The following is an 18,583-nucleotide window of genomic DNA, read 5'->3' on the forward strand; positions in this document are numbered from 1 at the left end:
TGTGTGTGTGTGTGTGTGTGTGTGTGTGTGTGTGTGTGTGTGGAGCTCTAAAATGTGCCTAGTTTAATCCCAGTCCATTTCCCTCCATGTGTGTTCTATTACCAACCAGATGACATCCAATAAGATTTAAGAGCCCCGATGCCGCGCACCCTGGTCTGTGTATGAGCTAAGTGTGTGCCCACGCCCCAGGCCTCGCTATAAGCACTCATATGGTCGACTTAGAGCCTCATGAGCTCTCTCAAACCCTGCTGCAAGGCACAATCAAAACAAGTCATATCACTGAATGCTGAACGGAGATTAACAGGCGGTCCGGGCGCGCACCAACACAAGTGCACGTACACACGCACGCACGAGCGCGCAAACACGCATGCACACACAAACACACCCCTCATGTGGACCTAGGGCGCCTCCACGCGGACGCAGGCAGGAGAACGGGAGGAGGGATCAGTACAGCTCGAGCTCAAGGAGACGAACGGTAGAGCGAGCGCCTCTTCTTCTGAAGGACGACCGGACCTCGCGCGTATTCAGGACTTTATTATTTTATTCCTCTCTTTTCCTCCTCCTTTCCTCTCGTTTTCTTTCCCACGCGATGAGTGACTGACCCAGAGAGGGTCCTACGCGCTTGTTCTTCTAAAGTTCTGGGTGAGTTTGAAAAGTTTAAACTGTTGCAGTATCTCTGCAGTAAATTCGCCCAAGTCGCTCTCTCTCTCTCTCTCCCTCTCTCTCTTTCTCTCTCTCTCTCTCTTTCTTTCTCTCTCTGTCTTTCTGTCTCGATTATCATTCATATCCGATTTAAATATACGTTATGTAGTAAATGTGTGTGTGATGTATTTGAATACATGAACGCGCATTGCCTCCACCCTCATTTGAAGACCCGTCAGTTAGATATAAACGATTTGGCAAACGATGCATTTTCCATCTTAGACAGAGTTGTTAAAATACTGCGTATACTTTAGTTCAGCTGGACACTGTTCAGTCCTGACTGGGTGCGTCCCAGATGCAGGCCTGCGAACATTAGAAATCCATGATTTCTTTTTCGTATCGTTCCTGAGATGTTACATTTATTATAAAGATATAATATTCTGCTCAGGTTTGCGCAGTGTATGTGTGTATTATTCTGGAACGCACCCTGTGTATCTGGAACGCACCCTGCGTCTCTGGGACGCACCCTGTGTATCTGGAACGCACCCTGTGTCTCTGGGAAGCACCCTGTGTGTCTGGGACGCAGAACAAGCCTCTCAGTTCGTCCCCATTAAACCATGAATTACCAGATCTTACCGCGAGAGGAGGCTGCAGGAGCACATGTCCATGGAAAGTTGTATCGTCGGTGGACGTGACTTTATAATATAATAATAATAATATATGCCATTTAGCAGACGCTTTTATCCAAAGTGACTTACAGTCATGTGTGCATACATTCTACGTATGGGTGGTCCCGGGGATCGAACCCACTACCCTGGCGTTACAAGCACCATGCTCTACCAACTGAGCTACACAGGACCACTTTGTGTGTGTGTGTGTGTGTGTGTGTGTGTGTGTGTGTGTGTGTGTGTGTGTGTGTGTGTGTGTGTGTGTGTGTGTGTGTGTGTGTGTGTGTGTGTGTGTGTGTGTGTGTGTGTGTGTGTGTGTGTGTGTGTGTGTGTGTGTGTGTGTGTGTGTGTGTGTGTGTGTGTGTGTGTGTGTATGAGATGTAGAGTAGTAGAGGAGAAGCGAAGGGGGGAGAGGAGAGGGAAGAGAACAACGTTCCATTTATTTAATTCCAATTAGCCTGTCCTCCGATATCTCAGCCCACCAGCCACCACTGCTGGTCATAAATGAATGAGATGTTGAGAGGCAGGCACCAACATGGCAACCAGCTCCACAGTTAGCCAATCTCTCTTTGTATTATTTAAAAAAAATGTTACCCTTTTTTCATGGTATCCAATTGGTAGTTATACAGTCTTGTCTCATCGCTGCAACTCCCGTACGGACTCGGGAGAGGTGAAGGTCAATCCTCCGAAACACAACCAAACCAAGCCGCACTGCCTTCTTGCCCACTTAACCCGGAAGCCAGCCGCACCGGTGTGTCAGACCGTGTCGGCGTGCACTGCGCCCGGCCCGCCACAGGAGTGCGTGATGAGACAAGGACATCCCTGCCGGCCAAACCCTCCCCAAACCCAGACCAATTGTGCGCCGCCCCATGGGTCTACCGGTCGCGGCCGGTCGCGACAGAGCCTGGACTCGAACCCAGAATTTCTAGTGGCACAGCTAACACTTTGTTCACAATCAGCCACTGAGACTGATGCTGAGTTCCTATTATTGTCCAGGCATCTGTATGTGAGGGGCATCTGTATGTGAGGGGCATCTGTATGTGTGTGTGTGTGGACATTTGATGTACATCCGGCGCCGACAGAGATGGCCGCCTCGCTTCGCGTTCCTAGGAAACTATGCAGTTTTTTTTTTTTTTACGTGTTATTTCTTACATTAGTACCCCAGGTCATCTTAGGTTTCATTACATACAGTCGAGAAGAACTACTGAACATAAGATCAGCGTCAACTCACCATCAGTACGACCAAGAATATGTTTTCCGCAACGCGGATCCTGTGTTCTGCCTTACAAACAGGACAACGGAATGGATTCCATGCAGCGACCCCCAAAAAAAACGACTTCGTAAAAGAGGGAAACGTAGCGGTCTTCTGGTCAGACTCAGGACCAGGGCACATCGTGCACCACTCCCTAGCATTCTTCTTGCCAATGTCCAGTCTCTTGACAACAAGGTTGATGAAATCCGAGCAAGGGTAGCATTCCAGAGGGACATCAGAGACTGTAACGTCCTCTGCTTCACGGAAACATGGCTCACTGGGAAGACGCTATCCGGGGCGGTGCAGCCAACGGGTTTCTCCACGCATCGCGCCGACAGAAACAAACATCTTTCTGGTAAGAAGAGTGGCGGGTGCGTATGCCTCATGACTAACGAGACTTGGTGTGATGAAAGAAACATACAGGAACTCAAATCCTTCTGTTCACCTTATTTAGAATTCCTCACAATCAAATGTAGACCGCATTATCTACCAAGAGAATTCTCTTCGATTATAATCACAGCTGTATATATCCCCTCCCAAGCAGACACATCGATGGCACTGAACGAACTTTATTTAACTCTTTGCAAACTGGAAACCATTTATCCGGAGGCTGCATTCATTGTAGCTGGGGATTTTAACAAAGCTAATCTGAAAACAAGACTCCCTAAATTTTATCAGCATATCGATTGCGCAACCAGGGGTGGTAAAACCTTGGATCATTGTTACTCTAACTTCCGCGACGCATATAAGGCCCTGCCCCGCCCCCCTTTCGGAAAAGCTGACCACGACTCCATTTTGTTGATCCCTGCCTACAGACAGAAACTTAAACAAGAGGCTCCCACGCTGAGGTCTGTCCAACGCTGGTCCGACCAAGCTGACTCCACACTCCAAGACTGCTTCCCATCACGTTGACTGGGACATGTTTCGTATTGCGTCAGATAAAAATATTGACGAATACGCTGATTCGGTGTGCGAGTTCATTAGAACGTGCGTTGAAGATGTCGTTCCCATAGCAACGATAAAAACATTCCCTAACCAGAAACCGTGGATTGATGGCAGCATTCGCGTGAAACTGAAAGCGCGAACCACTGCTTTTAATCAGGGCAAGGTGTCTGGTAACATGACCGAATATAAACAATGCAGCTCTTCCCTCCGCAGGGCTATTAAACAAGCTAAGCGTCAGTACAGAGACAAAGTAGAATCTCAATTCAATGGCTCAGACACAAGAGGCATGTGGCAGGGTCTACAGTCAATCACGGACTACAAGAAGAAACCCAGCCCAGTCACGGACCAGGATGTCTTGCTCCCAGGCAGACTAAATAACTTTTTTGCCCACTTTGAGGACAATACAGTGCCACTGACACGGCCTGCAACGAAAACATGCGGTCTCTCCTTCACTGCAGCCGAGGTGAGTAAGACATTTAAACGTGTTAACCCTCGCAAGGCTGCAGGCCCAGACGGCATCCCCAGTCGCGCCCTCAGAGCATGCGCAGACCAGCTGGCCGGTGTGTTTACGGACATATTCAATCAATCCCTATACCAATCTGCTGTTCCCACATGCTTCAAGAGGGCCACCATTGTTCCTGTTCCCAAGAAAGCTAAGGTAACTGAGCTAAACGACTAGCGCCCCGTAGCACTCAATTCCGTCATCATGAAGTGCTTTGAGAGACTAGTCAAGGACCATATCACCTCCACCCTACCTGACACCCTAGACCCACTCCAATTTGCTTACCGCCCAAATAGGTCCACAGACGACGCAATCTCAACCACACTGCACACTGCCCTAACTCACCTGGACAAGAGGAATACCTATGTGAGAATGCTGTTCATCGACTACAGCTCGGCATTCAACACCATAGTACCCTCCAAGCTCGTCATCAAGCTCGAGACCCTGGGTCTCGACCCCGCCCTGTGCAACTGGGTACTGGACTTTCCGACGGGCCGCCCCCAGGTGGTGAGGGTAGGCAACAACATCTCCTCCCCGCTGATCCTCAACACGGGGGCTCCACAAGGGTGTGTTCTGAGCCCTCTCCTGTACTCCCTGTTCACCCACGACTGCGTGGCCACGCACGCCTCCAACTCAATCATCAAGTTTGAGGACGACACAACAGTGGTAGGCTTGATTACCAACAACGACGAGACGGCCTACAGGGAGGAGGTGAGGGCCCTCGCAGTGTGGTGTCAAGGAAAATAACCTCACACTCAACGTCAACAAAACTAAGGAGATGATTGTGGACTTCAGGAAACAGCAGAGGGAACACCCCCCTATCCACATCGATGGAACAGTAGTGGAGAGGGTAGCAAGTTTTAAGTTCCTCGGCATACACATCACAGACAAACTGAATTGGTCCACTCACACTGACAGCGTCGTGAAGAAGGCGCAGCAGCGCCTCTTCAACCTCAGGAGGCTGAAGAAATTCGGCTTGTCACCAAAAGCACTCACAAACTTCTACAGATGCACAATCGAGAGCATCCTGGCGGGCTGTATCACCTCCTGGTACGGCAACTGCTCCGCCCTCAACCGTAAGGCTATCTAAGGGTAGTGAGGTCTGCACAACGCATCACCGGGGGCAAACTACCTGACCTCCAGGACACCTACACCACCCGATGTCACAGGAAGGCCATAAAGATCATCAAGGACAACAACCACCCGAGCCACTGCCTGTTCACCCCGCTATCATCCAGAAGGTGAGGTCAGTACAGGTGCATCAAAGCTGGGACCGAGAGACTGAAAAACAGCTTCTATCTCAAGGCCATCAGACTGTTAAACAGCCACCACTAACATTGAGTGGCTGCTGCCAACACACTGTCATTGACACTGACCCAACTCCAGCCACTTTAATAATGGGAATTGATGGGAAATGATGTAAATATATCACTAGCCACTTTAAACAATGCTACCATATATAATGTTACTTACCCTACATTATTCATCTCATATGCATACGTATATACTGTACTCTATATCATCGACTGCATCCTTATGTAACACATGTATCACTAGCCACTTTAACTATGCCACTTTGTTTACTTTGTCTACACACTCATCTCATATGTATATACTGTACTCGATACCATCTACTGTATGCTGCCCTGTACCATCACTCATTCATATATCCTTATGTACATATTCTTTATCCCCTTACACTGTGTATAAGACAGTAGTTTTGGAATTGTTAGTTAGATTACTTGTTGGTTATCACTGCATTGTCGGAACTAGAAGCACGAGCATTTCGCTACACTCGCATTAACATCTGCTAACCATGTGTATGTGACAAATAAAAATTTGATTTGATTTGATTTGTGTGTGTGTGTGTGTGTCAGGTCAGTTAGAAGGAGAGGATGATGATGAGGTCCGAGGTCATCGCGCTGTGCTTCCTGTTCGGATCTGCGGCACTTGCACAGGCCGTCCCAGAATGCAACAGTGAGTTCCCTTCACACCATGCTGTCTGGTTCTGTCATCATACTCCAGTCCCTAGTGGCCCTGGTCTAAAGTAGTGCACTATATAGGGTGTCATTTGGGACTCATACAGCCTGTATTAAACTTGTAACAGATGTTGTACATTTCTCAGACAGATGTTCTTTGATGTTTCTCAGTTCGGTTTACACAACAATAACCAAGACAGGGACTTTTAGATTCAGTTGATATTAATGTGATTATGTTTACATGTTTCTGTTAACATGTGTCCTAATGGGGTTGTTTGTGTGTTGTGTGTGTGTCCTTCAGAGAAACATGAGTGTCCTATAGATGTGTACTTTACAATCGACACATCTGAGACCATCGCCCTGCAAGAACCTCCCCCTGGATCACTGGTGGAGAGCATTAAGGTTCCTACTACTACAACTATATTATAATGTCCCCCTCCCCTGGAGGAGAGCATTAAGGTTCCTACTACAACTATATTATAATGTCCCCCTCCCCTGGATCACTGGTGGAGAGCATTAAGGTTCCTACTACAACTATATTATAATGTCCCCCCCCCTGGTGGAGAGCATTAAGGTTCCTACTACTACAACTATATTATAATGTCCTCCCTCCCCCTGGATCACTGGTGGAGAGCATTAAGGTTCCTACTAGATAGATACAGTATATATATGTATATATATATGCCATTTAGCAGACGCTTTTATCCAAAGCGACTTACAGTCATGTGTGCATACATTCTACGTATGGGTGGTCCCGGGGATCGAACCCACTACCCTGGCGTTACAAGCGCCATGCTCTACCAACTGAGCTACAGAAGGACCAGGAAGGCCAGTAGATACCATAGATAGATAGATACCATAGATAGATAGATAGATAGATAGATAGATAGATAGATAGATAGATAGATAGATAGATAGATAGATAGATAGATAGATAGATAGATAGATAGATAGATAGATAGATAGATAGATAGATAGATAGATACCATAGATAGATACCATAGATAGATACCATAGATAGATAGATAGATAGATAGATAGATAGATAGATAGATAGATAGATAGATAGATAGATAGATAGATAGATAGATAGATAGATAGATACAGTAGATAGATAGATACAGTAGATAGATACAGTAGATACCATAGATAGATAGATACAGTAGATAGATACAGTAGATACCATAGATAGATAGATACCATAGATAGATAGATAGATAGATAGATAGATAGATAGATAGATAGATAGATAGATAGATAGATAGATAGATAGATAGATAGATAGATAGATAGATAGATAGATAGATACAGTAGATAGATAGATACAGTAGAGATACAGTAGATACCATAGATAGATAGATACATAGATAGATAGATAGATAGATAGATACATAGATAGATAGATAGATAGATAGATAGATAGATAGATAGATAGATAGATAGATAGATAGATAGATAGATAGATAGATAGATAGATAGATAGATAGATACAGTAGATAGATAGATACAGTAGATAGATACAGTAGATACCATAGATAGATAGATACAGTAGATAGATAGATAGATACAGTAGATTAGATAGATAGATAGATAGATAGATAGATAGATAGATAGATAGATAGATAGATAGATAGATAGATAGATAGATAGATAGATAGATAGATAGATAGATAGATAGATACCGTAGATAGATAGATACAGTAGATAGATAGATACAGTAGATAGATACAGTAGATACCATAGATAGATAGATACAGTAGATAGATAGATACAGTAGATTAGATAGATAGATAGATAGATAGATAGATAGATAGATAGATAGATAGATAGATAGATAGATAGATAGATAGATAGATAGATAGATAGATAGATAGATAGATAGATGTCTAACCCCTTCCTCCTCCTTGATGTGTGCGCAGATGTTTACGGAGCGTTTTGCAGAGCGTCTGGAGGATGCTGACTATAAAGGTCTGGTCCAGATCAGATGGCAGTTAGGAGGACTACACTTCTCCCAGAGACAACAGGTCTTCAGCCGCATACAGGCCAAGGACGCCTTTATCCAGGTGGGTCTAACATGGTTATAGAGAAGGGCACTCAACATGTACTGCACTGACACAAATGACTGATGATTGGTTGAAAGACATTGATAATAAGAAGAATGTGGGAGTCGTACTGTTAGATTTCAGTGCAGCCTTTGATATTATTGACTATAACCTGTTGTTGAGAAAACGAATGTGTTGTGGCTTTTCAACCTCTGCCGTATTGTGGACTCAGAGATATCTATCTAAAAGAACTCAAAGGGTTTTCTATCATGGAAGCTTCTCTAATGTCAAACTTGTAAAGTGTGGTGTACCGCAGGGCAGCTCTCTAGGCCCTCTACTCTTTTCACTAATGACCTGCCACTGGCATTAAACAAAGCCTGTGTGTCCATGTATGCTGATGATTCAACCATATACGCATCAGCAACCACAGCTAATGAAGTCACTGAAACCCTTAACAAAGAGGTGCAGTCTGTTTTGGAATGGGTAGCCAGTAATAAACTGGTCCTGAACATCTCTAAAACTAAGAGCAGTGTATTTGGTACAAATCATTCCTTAAGTTGTGGTCCTTTGTGTGGTTAGGGTTAGGGCTAACCCTAATAAAATACCAAATACCAAACACACGCACACACAAACACACATGCTCACACACGCACGCATATACACGCAAACACACACACACACAAATATACACAAAAAACATGTTATCAGTTTATAGATTGATGGGGTTTACGGTTAGATTGATGGGGTTAGATTGATGGGGTTTACGGTTAGATTGATGGGGTTACAGCTAGATTGATGGGGTTAGGGTTAGATTGATGGGGTTACGGTTAGATTGATGGGTTACGGTCAGATTGATGGGGTTAGATTGATGGGGTTACGGTTAGATTGATGAGGTTACGGTTAGATTGATGGGGTTACGGTTAGATTGATGGGGTTACGGTTAGATTGATGGGGTTGGGGTTAGATTGATGGGGTTAGGGTTAGATTGATGGGGTTAGGGTTAGATTGATGGGGTTAGGGTTAGATTGATGGGGTTAGGGTTAGATTGATGGGGTTAGGGTTAGATTGATTGGGTTAGGGTTAGATTGATTGGGTTAGGGTTAGATCGATGGGGTTAGGGTTAGACTGATGGGGTAGGGTTAGATTGATGGGGTTAGGGTTAGACTGATGGGGTTAGGGTTAGACTGATGGGGTAGGGTTAGATTGATGGGGTTAGGGTTAGATTGATGGGGTTAGGGTTAGACTGATGGGGTAGGGTTAGATTGATGGGGTTAGGGTTAGATTGATGGGGTTAGATTGATGAGGTTAGGGTTAGATCAATGGGGTTAGGGTTAGATCGATGGGGTTAGGGTTAGATTGATGGGGCTAGATTGATGGGTTTAGGGTTAGATTGATGGGATTAGATTGAGGAGGTTAGGTTTAGATTGATGGGGTTAGGGTTAGATTGATGGGGTTAGATTGATGGGGTTAGGGTTAGATCGATGGGGTTAGATTGATGGGGTTGGGGTTAGATCGATGGGGTTAGGGTTAGATTGATGGGGTTAGATTGATGGGGTTAGGGTTAGATTGATGGGGTTAGATTGGTGGGGTTAGTGTTAGATTGATGAGGTTAGATTGATGGTGTTAGGGTTAGATTGATGGGGTTAGGGTTAGATTGATGGGGTTAGGGTTAGATTGATGGAGTGAGGGTTAGATTGATGGGGTTAGGGTTAGATTGATGAGGTTAGGGTTATAATGATGGGGTTAGGGTTAGATTGATGAGGTTAGGGTTAGATTGATAGGGTTTAGATTGATGGGGTAAGGTTAGATTGATGGGGTTAGGGTTAGATTGATATGGTTATGGTTAGATTAATGGGGTTAGATTGATGAGGTTAGGGTTAGATTGATAGGGTTTGATTGATGGGGTTAGGGTTAGATTGATGAGGTTAGGGTTAGATTGATATGGTTATGGTTAGATTAATGGGGTTAGATTGATGAGGTTAGGGTTAGATTGATAGGGTTTGATTGATGGGGTTAGGGTTAGATTGATGAGGTTAGGGTTAGATTGATATGGTTATGGTTAGATTAATGGGGTTAGATTGATGGGGTTAGGGTTAGATTGATGGGGTTAGGGTTAGATTGATGGGGTTAAATTGATGAGGTTATTTATTTATTTATTTTTTTTTTTCACCTTTATTTAACCAGGTAGGCTAGTTGAGAACAGGTTCTCATTTGCAACTGCGACCTGGCCAAGATAAAGCATAGCAGTGTGAACAGACAACACAGAGTTACACATGGAGTAAACAATTAACAAGTCAATAACACAGAGAAAAAAATGGGAGTCTATATACAATGTGTGCAAAAGGCATGAGGAGGTAGGCGAATAATTACAATATTACAGATTAACACTGGAGTGATAAATGATCAGATGATCATGTACAGGTAGAGATATTGGTGTGCAAAAGAGCAGAAAAGTAAATAAATAAAAACTGTGGGGATGAGGTAGGTGAAAATGGGTGTGCTATTTACCAATAGATTATGTACAGCTGCAGCGATCGGTTAGCTGCTCAGCTAGCTGATGTTTGAAGTTGGTGAGGGAGATAAAAGTCTCCAACTTCAGCGATTTTTGCAATTCGTTCCAGTCACAGGCAGCAGAGTACTGGAACGAAAGGCGGCCGAATGAGGTGTTGGCTTTAGGGATGATCAATGAGATACACCTGCTGGAGCGCGTGCTACGGATGGGTGTTGCCATCGTGACCAGTGAGCTGAGATAAGGCGGAGCTTTGCCTAGCATGGCCTTGTAGATGACCTGAAGCCAGTGGGTCTGGCGACGAATATGTAGCGAGGGCCAGCCGACTAGAGCATACAAGTCGCAGTGGTGGGTAGTATAAGGTGCTTTAGTGACAAAACGGATGGCACTGTGATAAACTGCATCCAGTTTGCTGAGTAGAGTGTTGGAAGCAATTTTGTAGATGACGTCGCCGAAGTCGAGGATCGGTAGGATAGTCAGTTTTACTAGGGTAAGCTTGGCAGCGTGAGTGAAGGAGGCTTTGTTGCGGAATAGAATGCCGATTCTTGATTTGATTTTCGATTGGAGATGTTTGATATGGGTCTGGAAGGAGAGTTTGCAGTCTAGCCAGACACCTAGGTACTTATAGGTGTCCACATATTCAAGGTCGGAACCATCCAGTGTGGTGATGCTAGTCGGGCATGCGGGTGCAGGCAGCGATCGGTTGAAAAGCATGCATTTGGTTTTACTAGCGTTTAAGAGCAGTTGGAGGCCACGGAAGGAGTTTTGTATGGCATTGAAGCTCGATTGGAGGTTAGATAGCACAGTGTCCAATGACGGGCCGAAAGTGTATACAATGGTGGCGTCTGCGTAGAGGTGGATCAGGGAATCGCCCGCAGCAAGAGCAACATCATTGATATACACAGAGAAAAGAGTCGGCCCGAGAATTGAACCCTGTGGCACCCCCATAGAGACTGCCAGAGGACCGGACAACATGCCCTCTGATTTGACACACTGAACTCTGTCTGCAAAGTAATTAGTGAACCAGGCAAGGCAGTCATCCGAAAAACCGAGGCTAATGAGTCTGCCGATAAGAATATGGTGATTGACAGAGTCGAAAGCCTTGGCAAGGTCGATGAAGACGGCTGCACAGTACTGTCTTTTATCGATGGCGGTTATGATGTCGTTTAGTACCTTGAGTGTGGCTGAGGTGCACCCGTGACCGGCTCGGAAACCAGATTGCATAGCGGAGAAGGTACGGTGGGATTCGAGATGGTCAGTGACCTGTTTGTTGACTTGGCTTTCGAAGACCTTAGATAGGCAGGGCAGGATGGATATAGGTCTGTAACAGTTTGGGTCCAGTGTGTCACCCCCTTTGAAGAGGGGGATGACTGCGGCAGCTTTCCAGTCCTTGGGGATCTCAGACGATATGAAAGAGAGGTTGAACAGGCTGGTAAATAGGGGTTGCGACAATGGCGGCGGATAGTTTCAGAAATAGAGGGTTCAGATTGTCAAGCCCAGCTGATTTATACGGGTCCAGGTTTTGCAGCTCTTTCAGAACATCTGCTATTATGGTTAGATTGATTGGGTTAGGGTTAGGTTGATGGGGTTAGATTGGTGGGGTTTGGGTTAGATTGATGGGGTTAGGGTTAGATCAATGGGGTTAGGGTTAGATCGATGGGGTTAGGGTTAGATCGATGGGGTTAGATTGATGGGGTTAGATTTATGGGGTTAGGGTTAGATTTATGGGGTTTTGGTTAGATTGATGGGGTTAGATTGATGGGGTTAGATTGATGGGGTTAGGGTTAGATTGATGGGGTTAGGGTTAGATTGATGGTGTTCAGGTTAGATTGATGAGGTTAAGGTTAGATTGATGGGGTTAGATTGATGGGGTTAGGGTTAGATTGATGGGGTTAGATATATGGGGTTAGGGTTAGATTGATGGGGTTAGGGTTAGATTGACGGGGTTAGGGTTAGATTGATGGGGTTAGATTAATGGGGTTAGGGTTAGATTGATGGGGTTAGGATTAGATTGATGGGGTTAGGGTTAGATTGATGGGGTTAGGATTAGATTGATGGGGTTAGGGTTAGATTGCTGGGGTTAGATTGCTGGGGTTAGGGTTAGATTGATGGGGATATATTGATGGGGTTAGATTTATGGGGTTAGGGTTAGATTTATGGGGTTTTGGTTAGATTGATGGGGTTAGATTGATGGGGTTAGGGTTAGATTGATGGTGATCAGGTTAGATTGATGAGGTTAAGGTTAGATTGATGGGGTTAGACTGATGGGGTTAGGGTTAGATTGATGGGGTTAGGGTTAGATTGATGGGGTTAGATTGATGAGGTTAGGGTTAGATTGATGGGTTTAGGGTTAGATCGATGGGGTTAAGGTTAGATTGATGGGGCTAGATTGATGGGTTTAGGGTTAGATTGATGGGATTAGATTGAGGAGGTTAGGTTTAGATTGATGGGGTTAGGTTTAGATTGATGGGGTTAGGGTTAGATTGATGGGGTTAGGGTTAGATTGACGGGGTTAGGATTAGATTGATGGGGTTAGATTAATGGGGTTAGGGTTAGATTGATGGGGTTAGGATTAGATTGATGGGGTTAGGGTTAGATTGATGGGGTTTGATTGATGGGGTTAGATTGATGGGGTTAGATTGATGGGGTTAGGGTTATATTGATGGGGTTAGGGTTAGATTGATGGGGTTAGATTAATGGGGTTAGGGTTAGATTGATGGGGTTAGGATTAGATTGATGGGGTTAGGGTTAGATTGATGGGGTTTGATTGATGGGGTTAGATTGATGGGGTTAGGGTTAGATTGATGGGGTTAGGGTTAGATTGATGGGGTTAGGGTTAGATTTATCGGGTTTTGGTTAGATTGATGGGGTTAGATTGATGGGGGTAGATTGATGTGGTTAGAAATGGGGTTAGATTGATGGGGTCAGGATTAGATTGATGGGGGTAGATTGATGGGGGTAGATTGATGGTGTTAGGGTTAGATTGATGGGGGTAGATTGATGGTGTTAGGGTTAGATTGATTGGGTTAGGTTTAGATTGATGGGGTTAGGGTTAGATTGATGGGGTTAGATTGATGGGTTTGGGGTTAGATGGATGGAGTTAGATTGATGGGGTTAGGGTTAGATTGATGGGGTTAGATTGATGGGTTTGGGGTTAGATGGATGGAGTTAGATTGATGGGGTTTTGGTTAGATTGATGGGGTTAGATTGATGGGGCTGGATTGATGGGGTTAGAAATGGGGTTAGATTGATGGGGTTAGGATTAGATTGATGGGGTTAGATTGATGGGGTTAGATTGATGGGGTTAGATTGATGGGGTTAGATTGATTGCTCTTATGCTTTACACTGTTTTGGTTTTCATTAGATGTAGGTATTCACACCCTGCATGAACCCACAACATTAAATACAGTTTCATACAGGTTGAACCTACATGGAGCACAACATCCACATTTGGTGATGCTTCAGGGTATCAGGGTATATAGTAGCTGGTTAGAGGGACCTGGTGTGGTTATGGCTGTGATGTTGTTATGGCTGTGGTGTTGTTATGGCTGTGGTGTTGTTATGGCTGTGGTGTTGTTATGGCTGTGGTGTTGTTATGGCTGTGGTGTTGTGATGGCTGTGTTGTTGACGTTGTTGTTTTTTCAGGGTTTGAGGAATATCCGGTACCTGGGTAAAGGAACCTACATCGACTGCGCCCTCGCTAACATGACACAGGAAATGACACGTTTGCCCTCTAACCCCGGAGCGCTGCGATTCGCTGTCGTCATTACCGACGGTCACGTGACAGGAAACCCGTGCGGCGGGGTGAAGGTGACGGCCGAGCGTGCGCGCGACGAGGGCATCAGGATGTTTGTGGTCGCGGCCACGAAGAACGTGGACGAGACGGGTCTGAGGGAGATCGCTAACTCTCCGGCCAACGTCTACAGAAAAGACTTCCTGGCTGTCGACCTCAGTGGCAACAGGCCTGTTATACAGCTGGACACTATAGACCGCATCATCAAGACCATGGTAACACAAACACACACACACACACACACACACACACACACACACACACACACACACACACACACACACACACACACACACACACACACACTAACATACTGTTATACAGCTGGACACTATAGACCGCATCATCAAGACCATGGTAACACAAACACACACACACACACACACACACACACACACACACACACACACACACACACACACACACACACACACACACACACACACACACACACACACACACAACATACTGTTATACAGCTGGACACTATAGACCACATCATCAAGACCATGGTAACACAAACACACACACACACACACACACACACACACACACACACACACACCACACACACACAACACACACACACACACACACACACACACACACACACACACACACACACACACACTAACATACTGTTATACAGCTGGACACACATCATCAAGACCACACACACACACACACACACACACACTAACATACTGTTATACAGCTGGACACTATAGACCGCATCATAAATACCATAGTAACACACACACACACACACACACACACACACACACACACACACACACACACACACACACACACACACACACACACACACACACACACACACACACACACACACACACACACAGCTGGACACTATAGACTACAGCTGGACACTATAGACCTCATCATAAATACCATAGTAACACACACACACACACACACACACACACACACACACACACACACACACACACACACACACACACACACAGCTGGACACTATAGACTACAGCTGGACACTATAGACCTCATCATAAATACCATAGTAACACACACACACACACACACACACACACAGCTGGACACTATAGACTACAGCTGGACACTATAGACCTCATCATAAATACCATAGTAACACACACACGCACACACAGCTGGACACTATAGACTACAGCTGGACACTATAGACCTCATCATAAATACCATAGTAACACACACACACACACACACAGCTGGACACTATAGACTACAGCTGGACACTATAGACCTCATCATAAATACCATAGTAACACACACACACACACACAGCTGGACACTATAGACCTCATCATAAATACCATAGTAACACACACACACACACACAGCTGGACACTATAGACCTCATCATTAAATACTATTAGTATGATTATATACTACACACACACATATACACACACACACACACACAGCTGACATTATAGACTACAGCTGGACATTATATACTATTAGCTGGACATTATAGACCTCATCATAAATACCATAGTAACATTATACACATTACACACAGCTGGACACTATTAGACTACAGCTGGACACTATTAGATATCATTAAATACATAGTACACACACATACACTATTATACACACTATTACAGCTGGACACTATAGACCTCATCATAAATATTATAGTAACACATTACACACACAGCTGGACACTATAGACTACAGCTGGACACTATAGACTACAGCTGGACACTATAGACTACAGCTGGACACTATAGACCTCATCATAAATACCATAGTAACACACACTGTGATGATCATATTCAATCAACATTTTTCATGTTTAAGTAAAATATTTTGTATTTACTATTTTTATAGACCCATCTAGATATCAGGATAGACTGATTATATACAATGTTATTATATAGCAATTATATAATATTATATTTGATTAGATATGGTTATATACTATTAGATATGATTATATACTATTAGATATGATTAGATATGATTATATACTATTATATATGATTATATACTATTAGATATGATTATATACTATTAGATATGATTAGATATGATTATATACTATTATATATGATTATATACTATTATATATGATTATATACTATTATATATACTATTATATACAATTATATACTATTATATATGATTATATACTATTAGATATGATTATATACTATTAGATATGATTATATACTATTATATATACTATTATATATGATTATATACTATTATATACGATTATATACTATTATATATGATTATATACTATTAGATATGATTATATACTATTAGATATGATTATATACTATTATATATACTATTATATACGATTATATATGATTATATACTATTATATATGATTATATACTATTAGATACGATTATATACAATTAGATACGATTATATACTATTAGATATGATTATATACTTTTATATATGATTATATACTATTATATATACGATTATATATGATTATATACTATTATATAAATTATTAAATATGATGATATACTATTATATAAATTATTAAATATGATTATATACTATTATATATGATTATATACTATTATATAAATGAATATATATGATTATATACTATTGTATAAATTATTTTATACTATTATATTTTATACTATTATATATGACGATTTACTATTATATAAATGATTATATATGATTATATACTATTATATATGATTATATATGATTAAATACTATTATATAAATTATTATATATGATTCTATACTAGTATATATGATTCTATAGTATTATATATGATTCTATACTATTATATACTATGATAACAGATGCACAAGATGTTGATATTGATACCTGTATTCCATGCATGTGGTCTCTCTCAGTGCTACAAGGTGAAGTGTCTGGAGACAGATGGACCCCCTGGACCTGAAGGACACAGAGGACAGAAGGTACACGTCCTGGACGGGTCCGTTTGTTTATCGACTCCACACGCTGGCCACATCAATCCCGAGCCCCACCCAATATCCGACACCAGGACATCATTTTCTCTGCAGACCGACCCACCCACATAGAATTGTTTCCGAGAGCCGATACGTTTCCTGCAAAATAACATATATTTATTGAATCGTTTTTATAATTCCAGAGTACTTGGCTATTAGGCTTCTCGCTGTATGAAGGAATTTGTCTACATGTCTAGTCAACATTTATAGAAAAGGAAACCATGCCATGAATTAACAACGATATATTTTTATTTTCATATTGCGATGCGTCTCTCAAATCACCTTTTAGCCTTCCTAGCTAATGAAAGCCTATAGCCAACACAAAACAATTCCTTTACATTCAATATCGTTTAGATCATGAAATAGTTTAGGCCTAATTCAACTTCAATAAACTAGTCCCGAAATGGAATATGGAAGAATAGGCTACTCACATTTTTACCAGCCGTATTGGTTTACAAGTCATATAGCATGCATATGGTATAATGAACGGATGTAATCCCAGTGCGTCCATCTAAGTAACATAATAAAAGACACCAATCAGAATCCGTCAATTGAAACTGGAGGCGTTATGGGCTGCATCTCAATCCATTCTGCCTCGCTGCTCACAGAATTCTCAACACAATGCAACACAACAAGCTACTGGGTTTGTGAAAAGTCTATTATCTTGATTTAAAATGTTTCCGTCCCGCAATGTGTTCCGAACCGCGAGCCCACCCAGGGGTTGAAAAATGTTTTCATTCCACCTGCCAGTATATATTTTTGCACCTCACCGGCGGGAAACTGTGGGTGTCGGACCCCGATGCAAGACTCTACCACACACACACAAGCACACAAACACACACACACACACACACACACACACACACACACACACACACACACACACACACACACACACACACACACACACACACACACACACACACACACACACATACACACACACACACAAACACTTGTTCTGACTCTGTTGTGTGCTACAGGGAGCTAAGGGAGACAACGGCAACCCCGGTCCTAAAGGCGATAGGGGAAGACAGGGAGACCCCGGCATCGAGGGTCCCATCGGTCACCCAGGAGTCAAGGCAAGTCTCCAGGCTCCTCCCATTCACACACACGACCAGTAATAATGTCTTAAATACACTACCCTTAACAATGTCTTTAAATACACTGCCCTTAATGTCTTTAAATACACTGCCCTTAACAATGTCTTTAAATACACTGCCCTTAACAATGTCTTTAAATACACTGTCCTTAATGTCTTAAATA

General features: G+C 43.0%; 2 protein-coding genes across 2 annotated transcripts in view; both read left to right on the top strand.

Annotated features, from left to right (window-relative positions):
• Window positions 1-319: 319 nt before the first annotated feature.
• LOC124009219 (collagen alpha-2(VI) chain-like) lies at window positions 320-14,772 on the top strand (the record flags this gene model as incomplete). The annotated part of the gene is made up of 5 exons (XM_046320787.1): window positions 320-642; window positions 5,887-5,986; window positions 6,290-6,390; window positions 7,908-8,051; window positions 14,185-14,772. Coding segments are annotated over exons 2-5 (915 nt in total), but the record flags the coding sequence as incomplete, so codon positions are not given.
• A 2,383-nt stretch (window positions 14,773-17,155) lies between these two features.
• The window catches only part of LOC124009470 (collagen alpha-2(VI) chain-like), a 36,808-nt gene continuing 35,380 nt past the window's right edge, over window positions 17,156-18,583 (top strand). The window contains exons 1-2 of the mRNA XM_046321281.1: window positions 17,156-17,266; window positions 18,301-18,399. Of these exons, the coding sequence (XP_046177237.1) occupies window positions 17,156-17,266; window positions 18,301-18,399 (210 nt within the window). The remainder of the gene's footprint in view (window positions 17,267-18,300; window positions 18,400-18,583) is intronic.

The sequence above is a fragment of the Oncorhynchus gorbuscha genome, linkage group LG22, assembly GCF_021184085.1.
Source record: "Oncorhynchus gorbuscha isolate QuinsamMale2020 ecotype Even-year linkage group LG22, OgorEven_v1.0, whole genome shotgun sequence".
In the NCBI taxonomy this organism is placed as follows: domain Eukaryota; kingdom Metazoa; phylum Chordata; class Actinopteri; order Salmoniformes; family Salmonidae; genus Oncorhynchus; species Oncorhynchus gorbuscha.